The 17,476-nt window shown below is 45.5% G+C and overlaps 1 protein-coding gene across 2 annotated transcripts in view; it reads left to right on the top strand.

Moving 5' to 3' along the window:
• EPS8L2 (EPS8 like 2) overlaps positions 1 to 17,476 on the top strand; it is a 116,660-nt gene that overhangs the window by 79,267 nt on the left and 19,917 nt on the right. For both annotated transcript variants that reach the window (XM_030560679.1, XM_030560680.1), the window contains exons 5-11: positions 3,609 to 3,770; positions 4,838 to 4,987; positions 6,185 to 6,264; positions 8,179 to 8,324; positions 13,727 to 13,806; positions 14,388 to 14,514; positions 14,869 to 14,957. In XM_030560679.1, coding sequence (XP_030416539.1) covers positions 3,609 to 3,770; positions 4,838 to 4,987; positions 6,185 to 6,264; positions 8,179 to 8,324; positions 13,727 to 13,806; positions 14,388 to 14,514; positions 14,869 to 14,957 — 834 coding nt within the window. The remainder of the gene's footprint in view (positions 1 to 3,608; positions 3,771 to 4,837; positions 4,988 to 6,184; positions 6,265 to 8,178; positions 8,325 to 13,726; positions 13,807 to 14,387; positions 14,515 to 14,868; positions 14,958 to 17,476) is intronic.

Below are 17,476 nucleotides of genomic sequence, written 5' to 3'. Positions count from 1 at the left end.
GAACAGAGACTATGCCTCAAACACACCCAAATCCTCCACCACTGGCTGCAACAGAAGCTGTCTTCTTAGGACCAGGATATGCTGGCTCTAACTCTCGTAGTGATTCCCCAACACTGTAGGAATCTTCAGTGATGGAGACTGGGCCAGTTATCATCCACTTTGCACTCCTAGGGACAGAGCAGGGGAGACTATTGATTTTGGTTCATGATTTACCCACCTGCCCCCACTGTTATAAGAACACATGGCCTGATTCTTCTGTCACTCCTGCTAGTATAGACCAGCAGCAAATGCACTGAAATCAGCTGAGCTGTACTCCTGTAAAACCAGTGAGTGCAGAATCAGCCCCACAGTCTCTCCAGATGATACATTAGTGTGTAACTAGTAGGAGAGAAGGTAAGCCTCCTCGCTTCTATTGCCTCGCAATTCCCTCTGGTGGCAGTTAAGTCACTGGGAAGCATTATCTAGCTTGGTGAGAGAACAGGTGTTCTGCCTGTGAACAGTGGCAAGTAAAGAGAGACTAGGGGCTGGTCTACACTACGGGGGGAAATCAATCTAAGATACGCAACTTCAGCTACGTGAATAACGTAGCTGAAGTCGAATATCTAAGATCGGATTACTCACCCGTCCTCACCGCGCGGGATCGATGTCCGCGGCTCCCCCGTCGATTCCGCAACTCCGTTGGGGTTGGTGGAGTTCTGGAATCAATATAAGTGCGCTCGGGGATCGATATATTGCGTCTAGATGAGATGCGATATATCGACCCCCGAGCAATCGATTTTAACCCGCCGATACGGCGGGTAGTCTAGACGTAGCTTAGGATAGGAAAGCGAGAACCAACTTTCACTGAAAGGGTGGAATTCACAGGCTAGAGGAAACAAATGCCATTTTTATGCAGAATACATCTCCCCTCCGTTTATCTCCTCCACTTCCCAGCATGGTACTTTCTTTTATGCATAGCATCAATAGCAGCCTAAAGCCCAGAGGTACAGCACAATTATGCAGACACCAAAGTTCAGAGGCCTTGAGTAAGTGTGATTGTATCCAAGTGCAATGTTTAATGGCTTCATTGCATGCTTACGAAAATGGTAGGATGTGCTTAGACCTGGATGGAAGTGCCTGCAATTGCAGTCATGTCTGGGATTATGCTACCTGATCAGAGCTGCCTTCAGTCCAAAGTATAGAATTTACACAACGTGCAAGAGGAGGTGATGACTGAATTCAGTTTGTTATAGGGACGGAGCTCGTGTATAAGCGCTATAGAAGCTGGGTGCAGGTTTCTCTGGATTTGGGAGGAAGGAAAACTGGGGAACTCCTGTGATGCCACCAGTGCTTAATTTGTAATGAAAGAGCTGCTCAAGCAGGGTTTTTTGTTTGTTTTTTTAAATTTCCATAATTAACACGGCAAGTCCAGAGGTGCCAGAGCTATGAATTGCCAAGTCTAGAGGTGCAGGGAGTCAGCTCTCACAAGCCCTGGCACAAATTAAGCACTGAATGCCACAGTGCAGAGCTGAAGTGACAGCAAAACACGGTGGGGAGGGGATGGGTGGGATATGAAAACAGGGAGAATTCCTTTTCTGTAGCTGAGCTGGGATGCAGAATCTGGCAGGTTCTGAGACCTTTTATATAAATAGGTACTACAGAGTGCATTGGAAGTCACGGGCCACTTTCATGATCTAAAGCACCAGAATGACTATAGCGTTACTGCAGTATCTGGGCCACTACCATAGAATGCCGTTGCATTTTTGCTAAGGAACATGGAAGAGCAGAGGAATGCAGTGGAATTCCGAGTTGGGGCGTACAGGAAAGCAGGAGTGTGCCCTGCAGGATAAGTCCAACAAGTCCGTTGCATTTGGGGCTTCCTTCCTTCCTAAAATGGAGCAGTAAGGAACACTAAATCCTGCAGAAGCTCCCCCGACCCTTTACAAAAACCCCTATTGTAACCAGAGATGCCAGTTTCCATTAAGGTCTCAGAACTCAAGGAAAAGTCATGCCACTGCGTATGGCGTCATTTTGGTTCCGTGGTACAAGAGGTGATTTAGCAGGCTGGGGTAGAGTTAGGAGTCAGGTTAAAGGCTACCCTATCTGCTGGGTAGCTTTGCAGTGTAGAGAGCTTTGTGGTATAGCTGCAGCGTGGGTGGGACTGACCCTGGACAGACAGTCCAGACAGAGCCTACAGATCACTTTAATCCCATTTAAATCCCATAGGGTTTAAATGGTGTCTGCATAGCTCCTGTCTGGACCATCTGTGCGGGGCAAATTTCCTTCTGTGAGATCTACTATACAAAGAGAGATTTCAGAGTGGTAGCTGTGTTAGGCTGTATCAGCAAAAAGAACAAGGAGTCCTTGTGGCACTTTACAGACTAACAAATTTATTTGGGCATAAGCTTTCGTGGTCCTCATTCTTTATACAAAAGAGAGAAAACACTGAATGTGTTCAGTCTGGGGAATGATTTCAGACCTAATCCAGCAGATCACTTAAGCACAAGCTGAATGTTGAGCGCATGAGCAGTCCAGGAAAACAATGTGACTAGTCAGGTACTTAGAATGAAACACATGTTTAAGTGCTTTGCTGGATTGGCGCCTTAAAACATGTTCTGCTAAATCTGCAAGTGATGGAATTTAGGGCATGTTTACATGGGAATGCTCTGGGAAAGTTAAGTCACATTAACTGAATGTATGCTTTAACTTTACATTACAGCCTTCAGTTAATGTGGCTTAACTTTCCCAGAGCATTCCCATGTAGACATGCCTTTCTGTGCTGTGAAATCCTATCATGTAGCAATGCTTTCCTCAGGAGTCCATTAGGTATTGGCACTGACATAATGATGGTTCATAACAGAGAACAGGCCATTACCTGACAGCACCATGTGACTGCTTCTCATGTGAGTTGCTGCAGGCTGTGAGGAGCCTACATAATCTAGCCTAGGGGTCAGCAACCTTTCAGAAGTGGTGTGCCGAGTCTTCATTTATTCACTCTAATTTAAGGTTTTGCGTGCCAGTAATACATTTTAATGTTTTTAAAAGGTCTCTTTCTATAAGTCTGACATATAACTAAACTATTGTTGTATGTAAAGTAAATTAATTTTTGAAAGTATTTAAGAAGCTTCATTTAAAATTAAATTAAAATGCAGAGCCCCTCGGACTGGTGGCCAGGACCCAGGCAGTGTGAGTGCCATTGAAAATCAGCTCGTGTGCCACTATGGCATGCATGCCATAGGTTACCTACCCCTGATCTAGCCCAACTTCTGAGATAGGATGCACACTCTCATATACTGTAAATCTCTCTTGCAGCCTACAAAGTGTGTGTAACACTGTGCCCCGCTGGGTTGTCAGTATCCATGATTGAACCTGGAACCTCTGGATTTAGCACATAAATCTCTACTGCCCAAGCTAAAAAACCATCCGCTTCTTAGCCAAGGCCGTAGCAGGCTCATCAACTTCTCTATGCAGCCCAGCCATTACCAAAGGGGGACAAAGTGCTGTAGTGAGTGGGTGTGGGGCAGACATGGCTCATTAACAGCTCTGCAGAGCTAAGCTGACTTGAGGTCACCCTCACTCTTATTAGCCTGACACCTCTCCTGTGTGTGTTCTCCCCACTGCCCCCACAGCACTTAGCCACATTCATCATGGATAAAAGTGAAGCCAGTGTGACAGTGGATGACGCCATCAGGAAGCTGATGCAGCTCAACTCTAAAGAGAAGATCTGGGCCCAGGAGATGCTGTTGCAAGTGAATGACAAGTCCATTCGACTGCTAGACTGCGAGTCACAGGTAGGTCATGAACTTTCTCCTCCAAGGCAAGATGCAAAATGGGCAATAGACTGCATTCAAAAGTATGCCACTTTCCAGCTGGCTGAGGAGGGGTAACATGCTTTTCCAGGACTACTAAACTGGGAAGAATTGATACAAAAAACCACAACAGGGACTGGCTGATTTTAACCAAAGGACAGAAGGGTTTCTCTAGAGTTTGAGTGCACAGCAAGGTGGGACTGAACTAATTAACCAAACTCTCAGCTCCTTGCTGCTACACTCAGGGGTGAACGATAAGTCAGACCTCAGTGGAAGTGACAGGCTAAGGGAGATTGACGGGTCCAGTCAGGATTTCACAAAATGGTTTGGGTGGAATTCATAGTTGTTAACGATTTGTATTTCTGTAGCTCTAGGAGCCCCCAACAGAGATTGATACACACACACACACACACACACACACACCACTCTTCCTGCCCCCAAGGGTGTACAAGCTAAATAGCCAAGCCAAAAGGTGGGCGGAAGGTCTTATTATCCCATTTAATAACAGGGAACTGAGGCATGGACACACTTGCCCAAGGTTACCCAGGGAGCATGTGACAAAGCCAAGAACAAAGCCCAGTTGTCCCAAGTCCCAGTCCAGTGCCTTAATCACAACAGCATCCTTCCTCTTGGTGCTCCCAACCCAGCCCCATTTGCCTGTGTTGCCGCAAGCCCAACACTGCTAGTTCACTGCTGCAGGTGGAGCACAGCAACGAGGTGACCTCTGTAGCACCAATATCAATGTGCTGTGTTGCAAGCCCAAGAAGCAGCCTGTGCTCTGGGACCTCATCCCCAGAAAGCACGGTGGGAAACTCCACCTCCTTCTAGTTGGTCTCTAGTTCCAAGGCTCATTTGTCTTCCCCAAACATTGATGGGACGGTCTTCAGTATCAGACACAGAACTGTGGGGACATGGACCGCCGGGAGGCACCTGTCCTGTGAGGTCTCCTCCTATTTGCAGCAGTGACTGCATGAGGCAATGCCGGGGATGGCGAGGGGCTATTTTAACACCACTCCTGTTTGCATGATGCCCTGCCCATTGTCTTACAGGAGGAGCTGGAGGACTTTCCCCTGCCAACGGTCCAGCTCTGCCAAACTGTGCTGAATCAGATGCGCTACACCTCCATCCTCCTGCTGGTGTGCCAGGACTCCGAGCAGCACAAGCCCGATATCCACTTCTTCAACTGCGACGAGGTGGAGGTGAGCAGGGAGGGAAAGCGAGAGGAGCTCTAGGCGGCAGAAGTCACTGCTGCTTGGGGCTAGATTTCCAAACCTTCCCCCTGCTTGGGCATGTCAAGAGAAAAAACCAAACCAGAACTGTGGGCGCAAATGACGGTGCAAGCCTCCATGTGTGGGAGCAAATGCAGACTGGATGCACAGACGCACAGTCTGCATGAGCTTATCCTAAGCTGGCTCAAGTAAGGGTGAAGCGCATGCAGAGCAATGAATGTTGTCATGCAAGGGTAGTTTATATTGATCATTGCCTTTCATTCCACCCTGTCTAACAGACTAAGAGCAGAGACATTTCACCAGAGTACGAATTACAGCAGCAATGCTTCCCATCACTCCTTTTAGCGGGTAGGACTGGAGAGCATTCTGCCTGCCTTAACTGCAACGCCTGGCCTGTCATTTACTGCTGCTGGAGATCCCCTTCTCAGTCATAGCAGTGTAAATTGGTGCAGATCCACTGAAGTTAGTGCAACTGGAACGCAAGAGAATTATGTCAATATATCTGGAATTACTGGGAGGTTTTCCCTGCACCCCTGTCCATTCTGGACCCTCAGTTGCCTCTTGCAATCCTATCCCTTCCTCTTCCAGAGAGCCAGCATGCACCTGTGTAGCTTTGTCATCAGGCACACAGTCAGGAGTGCAGTCAGGAAGTGCTCTCCTTATCTATGTGGAGATTTCAGCCCCACTAACTGCAGCTGCCAGTGAGCAGTAGCAGTGCCTTCAGCTGCACTAATACAAACCTCTAGCGTAAGCTCAGTTTACCCTAGGGCAACACAATTTGTATCCTAGTTCCAAATCAAAAGGTGCAAATCACCTGCGTAAGCATGTAACTACCCTAGCGGTTTGCACAGACACTAGTGGCTGAAATCCTAGGACATACGATGTCCAAGACTGCCCAAATCCTGCTGCTTCATAGCTAGTCACTTGAAACTAGTTCACCTGCTTGAGAACCGGATCCTTTCACCTGCACCAGTATTCACACTGGCTGCTCAGATAGAGGCAGTGAGAGCACTACACAGTGAAACTGCCAAGTGCTGAGTTGACTTGTAATGCAATATGAGCACGTAGCCGGTGACATTCTCAGCCAGCTATTTCCCCATCATGCCACCTACATCCTCCAGTTCATTCAAAGCAAAGCCTTTATGAGATCACTGTTTTGTGTTTGAGGCGGAGATGGTCCACGAGGACATAGAAAGTGCACTCGCCGATCACAAGCAGGGAAAGAAGATACGGCCGCAGACGCTCAAGTAAGTGCTGCAGACAGATGGGAACAAATGCCCCCTGCTCTCATCAGCTACATAGAAAACAGAACACAAAGGCAGACAAGGCTGTCCTGGATCAGTTTGAATCCAGAGACAGGTTACAGTCAGGCTGGGATTTGAGATTAGGGTTCCAGGTCAAATGAGAGTTGGAGTTTGTTGGCAGTGAAATCTTGCACACTATTCTTGGGAGATTTTGTCACATCTGAATGAGAGCAGGAAAATAGGCTCCCTCCTGGTTTTGGATCTAACCCAGAAATGAACTAAAAGGAGAGGTTCAAATAAAGCAATTCACGTTTATCACATACCTCCGTTTAAAACAAACAAACACACACACACACACACCCTCAAAGGGCTTTGATTTAGATCAGGGGTCGGCATCCTTTCAGAATTGGTGTGCCGAGTCTTCATTTATTCACTCTAATTTAAGGTTTTGCGTGCCAGTAATACATTTTAATGTTTTTAGAAGGTCTCTTTCCATAAATCTATAATATATAAACTAAATTATTGTTGTATATAAGTAAATAAGGTTTTAAAAATGTTTAAGAAGCTTAATTTAAAATTAAATTAAAATGCAGAGCCTCCCAGACTAGTGGCCAGGACCTGGGCAGTCTGAGTGCCACTGAAAATCAGCTTGTGTGCTGCCTTCGGCACGCATGCCATAGGTTGCCTACCCCTGAATTAGATGCTCTGCTTTAGGTCCATCTACAGTTAAAGTGTTTGGGAGGACACAGGTAAAAGGCTAAAGTCAGACCTGGTGTAAGCTGACTCAGTTCCATTGCAATTTACAAAGGGTCTGAATTTCTTCAAAGTTTATCCCTCTTTTCACTGTCTGGAAATGGGAACTGCAGGCACTTTGATAGATAAATGTTCTTGTTTCACCAGGATTCCGCTACCTTCTGTCCAAATGCCATTTGGTAACTTTTACAGCAATACTCTTTGGTGAATCACAAATGATATTCTGGCTGCTGTGATACAATAGGGGGCTCTAGTTTATTCTCCGCTCCACACGAGGAATCCCACTAGCATCATAAAATATTCTTCTGCTTCAAGACACCAGGTGAAACTGCCTACACCAATATGAGTCAGCCTTTTCTGAAAGTGTGATCCCTACAGACCAGTGGCTCTCAGCCTTTCTAGACTACTGTACCCCTTTCAGGAGTTTGATTGGTCTTGCATACCCCCCAAGTTTCACTTCACTTAAAAAGGACTTGCTTACCAAATCAGACATAGAAATACAAAAAAGTGTCACAGCACACTATTCCTGACAAATTGCTGACTTTCTCATTTTTACCATAATTATAAAATAAATCATTGACAATATATATATTCCACTTGCATTTCAGTGTGTAGTATATAGAACAGTATAAACAAGTTATTGTCTGTATGAAATTGTAGTTTTTACTGACTTCCCTAGTGCTTTTTATGTAGCTTGTTGTAAAACTAGGCAAATATCTAGATGAGTTGATGTACCCCTGGAAGATCTCTGTGTACCCCCAGGGGGTACCCCTGTTTGAGAACCACTGCTATAGACCAAACAGGAGGGAAGTCAATGTAATCCATTAACATCTAATGTTCTTTTATCATAGAAACTTACCAGAAATGCACATTGCATCCCCTCTCCCCGTGTAGACCAGGCCTAACGGAGTGGGTCTTTTAGCTCAAGCAGCAGAGAGACACTCACGTGTTAAGATCCAGACATATCAGGTTTGATCCTCACTGCCGATGGCCTATCCACTGGTGCAACATTGCACAAGCCCTGTGCACAAGGGTGAATTTCAGGCAAAACAAAACAACACAGACTGAGTTTCCCTTCCCTGCTCTAACTGGGCACTCTCTTGAGAACAGGAAAGGTTGCTATTGGTGGTAGGATTAATTGCTTTTGTATTCTTTACCCTGCAGAGTAAACCAAGAGAAAATAAAGCAGCGACAATCTATACTCCCACCGTCTCAAGGGCCAGCTCCTATCCCTATCCAGCACGAGATGCGAGGCTCATCGATGAACCACAGGAACCGGGTGGCTCCCCCACCAGAGCATAATGAACCAGGTACTGGAGTCCTTCAGTGGCTCTGTAATATGAATATGTGACTAATGCAAACAGTTACGCAGGCTGACTCCCATCCTGGACCTCTAAAAATATCCTGAACTCATTTTGGGTCTGATGTCATAACACGAGAAAGCAAATGTCATTTCACAGAGTTTCAAAGTGGTCTCCATAGAACTGGAAAACAAACACCCTTTGTTTATGCATTTCAAAAATGCAACCAACTGTGCATATTTCTACCTGCCAGGCTAGCAACTGGTAACCTGACCAGTGTGAGTGGGCTCAATGAATCAAAGGCCTGGAAGCTGCTTTTGAGGTCATTTTATAATCATTTGTATTATGTATTCAAGTATTAATATGTATTAAAGACTCAGTAGAGCCAGGACTTCACCCAGAGAGACTAAGTGACTGGCCCAAGATCCTACAGGGGGTCTGCAGCAGAGCCTGGGATAGAACTAAGGTCTCCTAAGTACCAGGCTAGTGCCTTACACACAAGACCATCCTTCCTTCATTAGGCCTGATATTTCGTTTCACTTTGATCAGGAAGACGTTTATTTTCCTCTCAGAAAGAAGTTCCCAAAGCCCGTGCCACCTCCCGCACCTTAACCTCCAGCCCTGAACCCCCTTGCTGTACCCAAACTCCCTCCCAGAGCACATGTTCCGTGCCCCAAACCCTGGCCCTGAGCACCTTCCCGCATCCAAATTCCCTCTCTCTTAGTTAACCAGAATTTTTTGCTTACTGGCACCCCCAACACACTGGATAACAAAGCTTCTACTGCACACAAAGTTGTAGAAAGGTAGGGCTGGAAGGGACCTTGAGAGGTCACACAGTCCATCCCCTATGTGCTGAGAGAGAATCAAGTAAAACTAGTCCAACCTTCACAGGCGTTTTTCTAACCTGTTCTTAAAAACCCCAATGACGAGGATTCTACAACCTCCCTTGAAAACCTATTCCAGTACTTAACTATCCTTATACACCTCTACCCCACTATGTCCTCGGGAGTCAAAACATCTTATGTTATAGGTGAAACTGTGTTATATCGAACTTGCTTTGAGCCGCCAGAGTGCGCAGCCCCGCCCCCCCGGAGTGCTGCTTTACTGCATTATATCTGAATTCACGTTGTATCAGGTCACATTCTATCGGGGTAGAGGTGTAGTTAGAAGGTTTTTCCTAATACCTAACCTAAATCTCCTTGCTGCAGACTAAGAGGATTACTCCTTAGCCTACCTTCAGAGGACAGAGAGAACAATCTATCATCGTCCTTTTTATGACAGCCTGAGGGTTCTTTTCCCAGACTTCTTTTCTGAAGACTAAATATACCCTGTATTTTCAGCCTTTCCTCATAAATCAGGTTTTCTAAATCTTTTATCATTTTTGTTGCTCTCCTCTGGACTCTCTCCAATTTGCCCACATCTTTCTAAAGTTTGGCACCCAAAAAATGGACATAACAAGTAGAGCAGGTCAATTACCTTCCATGTCATATATATGACACTTCTTTTCGGACATCCCAGCATGATATTTACCATTTTCACAACTGCATCACATTGTTGACTCATTCAATCTGTGATCCATTATATCTCCCAAATCCTTTCTGCAATACTACTTAGACAGTTATTCCCCATTTTGTAGCTCAGCATTTGACTTTTTCTTCCTAAGGCCTAGTCTACACTGGGGGGGACGGGGGAGGGAGGGGAATCGATCTAAGTTATGCAACTTCAGCTATGTGAATAACGTAGCTGAAGTTGACATATTTAGACTTCCTCGCCGCGGTGTTTTCACTGCGGTGAGTGTGCTGTCACTCCCCCGTTGACTCTGCCTGCGCCTCTCATGGTGGTGGTGTACAGGAGTCGGCGGGAGAGTGCTTGGGGGTCGATTTATTGCAATAAATCGACCCCCGCTGGATCGATCGCTGCCCGCCGATCCAGCGGATAGTGTAGACATACCGTAAGTGTAGTACTTTGTACTTATCTTTATTGAATTTCATCGCTGACCAATTCTCCAATTTATCAAGGTCCTGAGGAGACAAAATACTCTTTCCCAGTGATGGACAGTAGAGGACAAACAGTTGATCTGCTCTCCTGTGTAAAGAAACAGTATTTTAGAATCAGCTTTGCATAATGAAAATAATACGCAGCTTGGATTAGAAGATAGAAATTTGATTAATTTTTTAAGCAACTGATGTACACACTGTACATACTGGATTTAGAATGTCTTGTTCCTGGATTCAGAAACATCTCCAGGATAAAAAGGAAAATAATATTTATTACTTGTATAATTGCAGTACCTAGTGGCTTCAATCAATATCAGAGTCTCATTGTGACAGATGCTGTATAAACACTCATTAAGAGACAGTACCTGTCCCAGAGAGCTTTACAATCAAAATAGACAAGACAGAAAAAGAAAGCATTACTATCTCCATTACATGGTAAACTAGGTCTTTTCCAGCTCTCATTTCTATGATCCTAAGCTATTCTGGTATATTTTTTTCCAGCTCTCTCAGCTCAAATATGTAAATTACACGCTTGGATGATGTAGCTGGTGTTGGTGTCCCAAGATATGCACAGAAACATAGAACTTACAAATGTAGCCCCAGGAGCAGTAACCATACATCATGCTGCTGTCACATTTCATAGAAGTACTGTCATCACAGAGAGCACTCTGTTCAGGATTCAAAACCACGACCGGATACACATGAGCAAACTGGAGCTGAAAATACAAATAACCTGCTGCTGCTGTTCCATAGCAAACCAAGCAGCACAAGACCAGAAAATACCATCCAAGCTATAGCTTAAACAGAGGTTGTCTATCACTCTCCACACCACCAACCTGATCCATCTTCCACTCCAAGGAGCACAATGATAGGCCCAAGACATAATCTTTTATTATGCTACATTTCTCATTTAGCTGACTTCATTGCGGTAATGTGACTCCAGCCAGCTGCGTCCCCTTTGCTTCCCAGGTGTAATCCTCAGATACATGACTAGCTGGATAGACCACTGTGAAGACATAGGCCTCAATCCTGCAAAGAGCTCTATGCAGGTGGATTAAGTCAGTGTGTGCAGCAGTCTGCTCATGCAGAGATCACTGATGTCAATGGGTCCTTAAACTGTAGAGATCACTAGCTCATTACAAACTGGCAAACATGCATGCTGGCAGACTGCCACATGCAAAGGGGCCACAGCTCAAAATCCTAAATAGTTGGCACTGGCCACAGATTGCAAAGACAAGACTTTGGAATATGTTAGCAACCGACCTCTTCTGGGACAGTTTCTTTCAATGAGATATTTCAATGGGACTTCAAAAATGCCAAGGAAGATTGTTTTTATCATTCATTATATTCTTGGCGTGAAACTGATCTCTGTGGTTTCCCCACCCCTCTACCTAATAATGTCTATGATGTAGTCCCATTAGGCAGGATCTGAAGAGCATTTAGTGGCATTTTGTTTCTGGTTCCACAAATTGCTTCCTTTACTATAGTATCAGAGGGGTAGCCGTGTTAGCCTAGATCTGTAAAAGCAGCAAAGAGTTCTGTGGCACCTTATAGACTAACAGACGTCTGCTAGTCTATAAGGTGCCACAGGACTCTTTGCTGCTTTTCCTTATTATTTTTTCCAATACCAATTTCACTGAGAAGCTTGGTATCCCCTCCCCAGCCACAAGCACAGCTATGTCTAAACTCTCCTTGCTAACTTTACCCCTTCACGTCATGGTCAGACGGACTGTTCCATGGCCAATCTGGATTATAGTCACCAGCTACATCACACAGCATAGTCAAGTGTATGTCTTTTCCTACCTTCATAGATGAGGACAGAACTGTGCACCTTCTCCAGAAATACAAGCTCTGGTCCCTTCACCTGAAGCAGGATCTTTAACAGCTGTTATTAGGGTTTTACACAACAGAGGTTGCAGCCACTGGAGGGCAAGATAGTCACACCTGAGCAGGTCTGCCATTCTATCCACCCAAGGACAGTGGTGTACAGACACTAGACAATGCACTGCTAGGTCTCCCACTGAACATGCTTGTTAATTATTTGCTTTACAGTAACACCCTGGGGCCCACTTAGTACTGGAGATGCATTGTACAGGGCTGGACATTTTAGAGTTAAGCCTCTTGTATTTTCATAGGCAACACTTCTGGTGCACATCTTTGTCATAAAATGGCCACGACCCACACACCCTTGACTCTGCTCTTCACAGTACATTCCAAATGCTTTATGGAATTCTCGGAATCTGTCCACTACATCAACAGGCACTGCTAAAGTTCAGGGACCGTGTCCAGATAAAATGGAGTCCGGCATGTATCAGTGGGACAGTACAATATCTTGAATGTAGATGCCTCACTGAACCAGTTCACCATTAAGACATAATTCAGTGCTTTCTCTAGAACACCTGTCCAAACTAGTCACCTAATCCCTTCAATTAGGGATGACATGCAGGCAGTTTTTGTGGTTCTCTGCCAAAACAATCTCCCAGTACTCTCATATTATATATTCTGTGAATCTGTCTGAACTCCTATGGCACTTGCTAAAGGAGCCTTCTGAGACTTTGAACTCTTGTTTCCTGAACTTAGTCATTATTCTTTTAAACAAAAAAGCTGACCCAGAAACTACTTATTCTGAAATACTGATATGTCATTGACCAGTCTGTCATCTGAAAGCCTACGGACTACCTGTGTCTTTGTTTTTATTTACTCCAGAGTGAGCTTTTGCAAGTTAAACAGAATTACATCTTGAGGCAGCACATACAAGTCTGCACAGAGCTCCTCTGATCTTTGTACAAGCATGTATAAAATATCAGTCAAGCAGAAATCCTGGCACACTGGGACTAGCAGACTAGCCTTTGCATTTATTTGTGTCTTTTCTTTTCTTCAGTCTTACCATCCCTTGTATTTTTGATCTTTTGCCCATGTGACAATAGAAGCTTCTGCTGATGGATGGTGTGGATGTGTATTTCAATCAACCTTGACCTAAGAGTGCATGTGGCAGCTCACATTATGTTGCTCACAGGTGTCAAGAGACTACAGGTTTGATCTCCAGCAGACCAGTCAAGTAACAGTGAAGTCAATGGAGCTACAGCTGAGGATGTGGCTTCAGTAGCTACAACTAACTGGCTATTGTTTCCTATGATTCATGCACTGTTTGAATTTGCAAGCTGACAAATCAATACACAGATATTGCAGACAGGTGCTACACCTCTGAATGGCTTAATTAGCACTGTTGATCTCCTAGCTGAATGTTCTCTGCATTCCCATAGACAAATTTTTGTAACCCAGCATAAATTAACATGCAAAACCCAATCAAGTTTTATCACTCAGTTGGGTACAATGCCTTTATTATTTGTTGGGAGTGCACCCCTGTTTTCATCCTTTTGATTGTTAACACCCTGCCATTTGCTTGCTTGGCAGAATTTGAACGACCCAGCTCCAGCTCCCAGGAGCATGAAGAGTCCCGAGCGATCTTAGCACAGAAGATTGAAAAAGAAACGGTTGGTAGCAGGAGTTGGGCATCCATAACAGGCAAAGCGATATGGGGAGAAAGGGAAGAAATTTGTCCTTCATGGACAAATTGTATGCAATTTAATCATTTAAAACAGGCACCTAAATACCCACCAAGAGGAGATGGACAAGAGAGAAGATGATGCATAGGTCAGATTGTGCCATTTGTACTTGCCTTACTCATTGAGTAGTTGGGACTTTACAAAGAATGAGGTACTAACTTGATATGGAAAAGAGTGCCCAGATTAGGCCCAGAGATGCTATTCATGCAGTTTATTTTTTCCAGTTGCCATGCAGTCGGCCAGATACCACACTGATAGATGCAGTAGAAAAGAAGTGCCTAAACACAGAATTTTGTGCCTGGAAATCACACTGTTGGAAAAAGGTCAATTCCACTTTATTTCATGCCTTGATAAACAGCCCCTCCAGAGGCTCTAAGGAAGTGATCACTAGACCCTGGGACTGAGGCCCTGGTGGAAGTTATACTTCAGTGCTTGGGCTCCTAAGTCTGATGCAGTAGCCGCTCTTTTGCCCTGGGTTCAGCATTTTTGTCTCTTTGCTCCATTCACAGCAAATCCTGAACTGCACTCTGGATGATATTGAGATGTTTGTTGCCCGGCTTCAGAAAGCAGCAGAGGCATTCAAACAGCTGAACCAGCGGAAGAAAGGGAAGAAGAGCAAGAAGAAAGCGCCAGCAGGTATAGTCAATCAACCAGCATAATACGCAAGTGGGTGAACAAGAGGGCTCAGTTAATGACTTGGGAGGAAATCTAAGCAGGCACAAATTGGCGACTTCCTGAAGCCTTCAAGTTCAGGTTCAGTGACATAACAATACATTCAGCACCATTCTATAACTCCAGCTTAGTAAGCAAAGATTGCAGCATGGAGAAAAGATGTTCGCTGTGTCTTTATTATGTATGTGCTGCCCTGCTAGGGCTCCTGAAATCCAATGAGCCAAATAACACCTTGTCGTTAAAACCAATTACTTTAATTCATTGTAAATTTGAAAGCATGCTTTGCTCAAATAATCTTTCTTCTCAACTTCTTTTCAGAGGGGGTACTGACTCTTAGAGCCAGGCCTCCAACAGAGGCTGAGTTCATTGACTGCTTCCAGAAAACCAAGCTGGCTCTCAACCTCCTGGTAAGGTGCAAATGTATTTCATTCCCTTTCTATGCTGCACTAAGAGTGCTGTATGCCTATAGAACACAACTACTATGCATGTACTTTGGAAAACAAATGTGATCTCTCAAAACCAACAGAAAATAATATTGAAGCACCTGCTTTATTTCCTCCTGCTTATTTTACTACAGGGATGGGGTGGGACATATTCTAGACTCCTGCATCATAGTCACTTGCTGACAAAATCCTGGTTAAAGCTTTTATATAATGTTTCTTGAAGCAGGTTTCTAATGGTAAAAAGGAGGAAGGTCCAGGCACAAAAATATTGTTACCACTTTTGACCTGAGCTTCTAGTCAAAGTTCAACCCTGAAGTTTGTTCTGGTAGGGGGGGAGAATTGAAGGATGGAGTCGAGTACCTTTGAGGCAATCGTGTTTAATTACATGGAACGCACAAAGTATGGTTGCCTGAAAACAGGAGGAACCAAACAACAAAAGACAGTGTCCTTGCTCACAGCACCAAACTTCTTTCAGCTGGCACCTCCCCAACGGCACACGCTTTCTCTCTCAGCTTTTCCCAGGATTGTGTTACCCACTGCTTGCTAGGCCGCTGTCTGTCTCACTATTCCATCCACACACACTTACCCAAGGGAAATGAGCTGTGGAGCGCACCGCCCAGATGGTCAGTGTTACTGGGCGGGCTCACGTATCCCATTTAGTCTTAGGCAGGACGGCTCAGCTGTCTCTCAAAGCTATATTACATGAGGGGTGGAGATCACAACAGTTTAAATGAGGTTTAACCCAGCCCTCAACAATACGTACATATTTGCAGGCCAACATTTGCGTGAGCACAGTTGTCATAGCCGTGCACGCAAATGGGCCGTTAAACATCTAGATACTCATTTGTGCACAAGTCAGTGTTTTTGCACATACACTTCCACTTGCTGCCTTTAAAAAAAAAATCTGACTAGTTATGCAATTTTTCTACTTCTCTGTTTCGATGGGGGGCAGGAAAGGAAAGAGGTTTTAAATAGGAAAGAAAAAACCATTGTGCTTTAACATGATTCACATCGGACACTTTATGTATAGCGTTACTTTGTATGAGCTGCTAAAATATTGGCCCATGTGGAGTCCATAGGTAACTGAGCATACCTGTGCTTCTAATTTTTCCCCCAAATGCTTTATAAAGCTCTTACTTTCCATTTCTCCTCTGGATGAGTTGCCCTGTTACAAACAGTAGAGCCAGGTACTACCAAGCGTGAAGATGTACCAAATGCTGCTGATTCTGATTAACTATACATAGTAGAAAAGCAGGGTAATGACTCTGTTTGAATCAATTTGTCATTTCATAGCACTCTAACCAAGCTTGTCCAATGAACCAGATCTAGCAAGATTAGTTTTAAGGAAGTTATTTGCAGAGAAACCACAGACTGTAAACAAGTCTAGGGCAACTAGCAGACCAACTTCAGACTTTTCTACTGCAACTGAATATTAATGCACATTCTCCCACCCGAGAATGAGCTGGCAATGCCAGCAAACCCCACCACTCCTCCCCTTAGTGACCATCACTCGTGGGTAAGAGCCCTGGGGAAAACTCTGATAGGATAACTAACATCAAAGGTCAGATTATGAATCCCACCACAAAGCTCACTTTGTGCATCCAGGGCAGCAAGAAATGTCCCTAAAAACTGTGCTAAAGAGGTGGCCGAGGATTCACCTGGAATACAGGAATCCTTAGCTGGCATGACTGGATTTACCCCAATCTTCCCTGATTCCCTCAGCCAGCAGGGGCTAAGGAGGAAGTATGACAGAAGAGGCAGGGTCAGGGCAGAATTCTGGTCTAGCTGTTAAATCAGTCCTGAAGCTGCTGTTAGCTTGTGCTGGAGGCCTGCCCACAATCAAGGGAGGTTTAGATTGGGGTCTCAAACTCAAATGACCATGAGGGCCACGAGGACTAATACATTGGCCCAAGGGCCACATTACTAACACCTCCTCCCCGCCGCCCTCAGCCCCATCCCCACTCTACCTCTTCCATGAAGCCCCTCCCCTGCCCCGCCTCTTCCCACCCCTTCCCTGCTCCCCTACCAACCCCTTCCCCAAAATCCCCACCCCAACTCCACCCCCTCCCTGTCCCCAAGGGGTGCAGGAGGGGTGTGGCACGGGGATTCAGGGCAGGGGGTCAGGGTGCAGGGTATGGCAGGGGGTCAGGGTGCGGCAGGGGGCTCAGAGCAGTGGGTTGGGGTGCAGGAGGGGTGTGGGAGAGGGTCAGGGTGCAGGATGCGGCAAGAGGCTCAGGGCAGGGGGGTTGACTGCTGGAGGGGCTAGGGGGCAGGCTGGCCCAGCGCACACCAGGGGCAGGGCAGGCTCCCTGCCTGCCTGCCTGCCTGCCCTGCCCCCTCGCTGCTCCGCTCCGGGAAGCGGCTGGAACGTGGGGGAGCAAGAACACAGGGTGTGTGTTGCAGTTGCTTCAGGCACCACCCCCCACATCTCCCATTGGCTGGGAACGGGGAACTGCTGGGAGCGGTGCCTGAAGCAACAGCAA

This window comes from Gopherus evgoodei, chromosome 4 (assembly GCF_007399415.2).
Source record: "Gopherus evgoodei ecotype Sinaloan lineage chromosome 4, rGopEvg1_v1.p, whole genome shotgun sequence".
In the NCBI taxonomy this organism is placed as follows: domain Eukaryota; kingdom Metazoa; phylum Chordata; order Testudines; family Testudinidae; genus Gopherus; species Gopherus evgoodei.
This window is presented reverse-complemented; position numbering and strand designations above follow the sequence as displayed.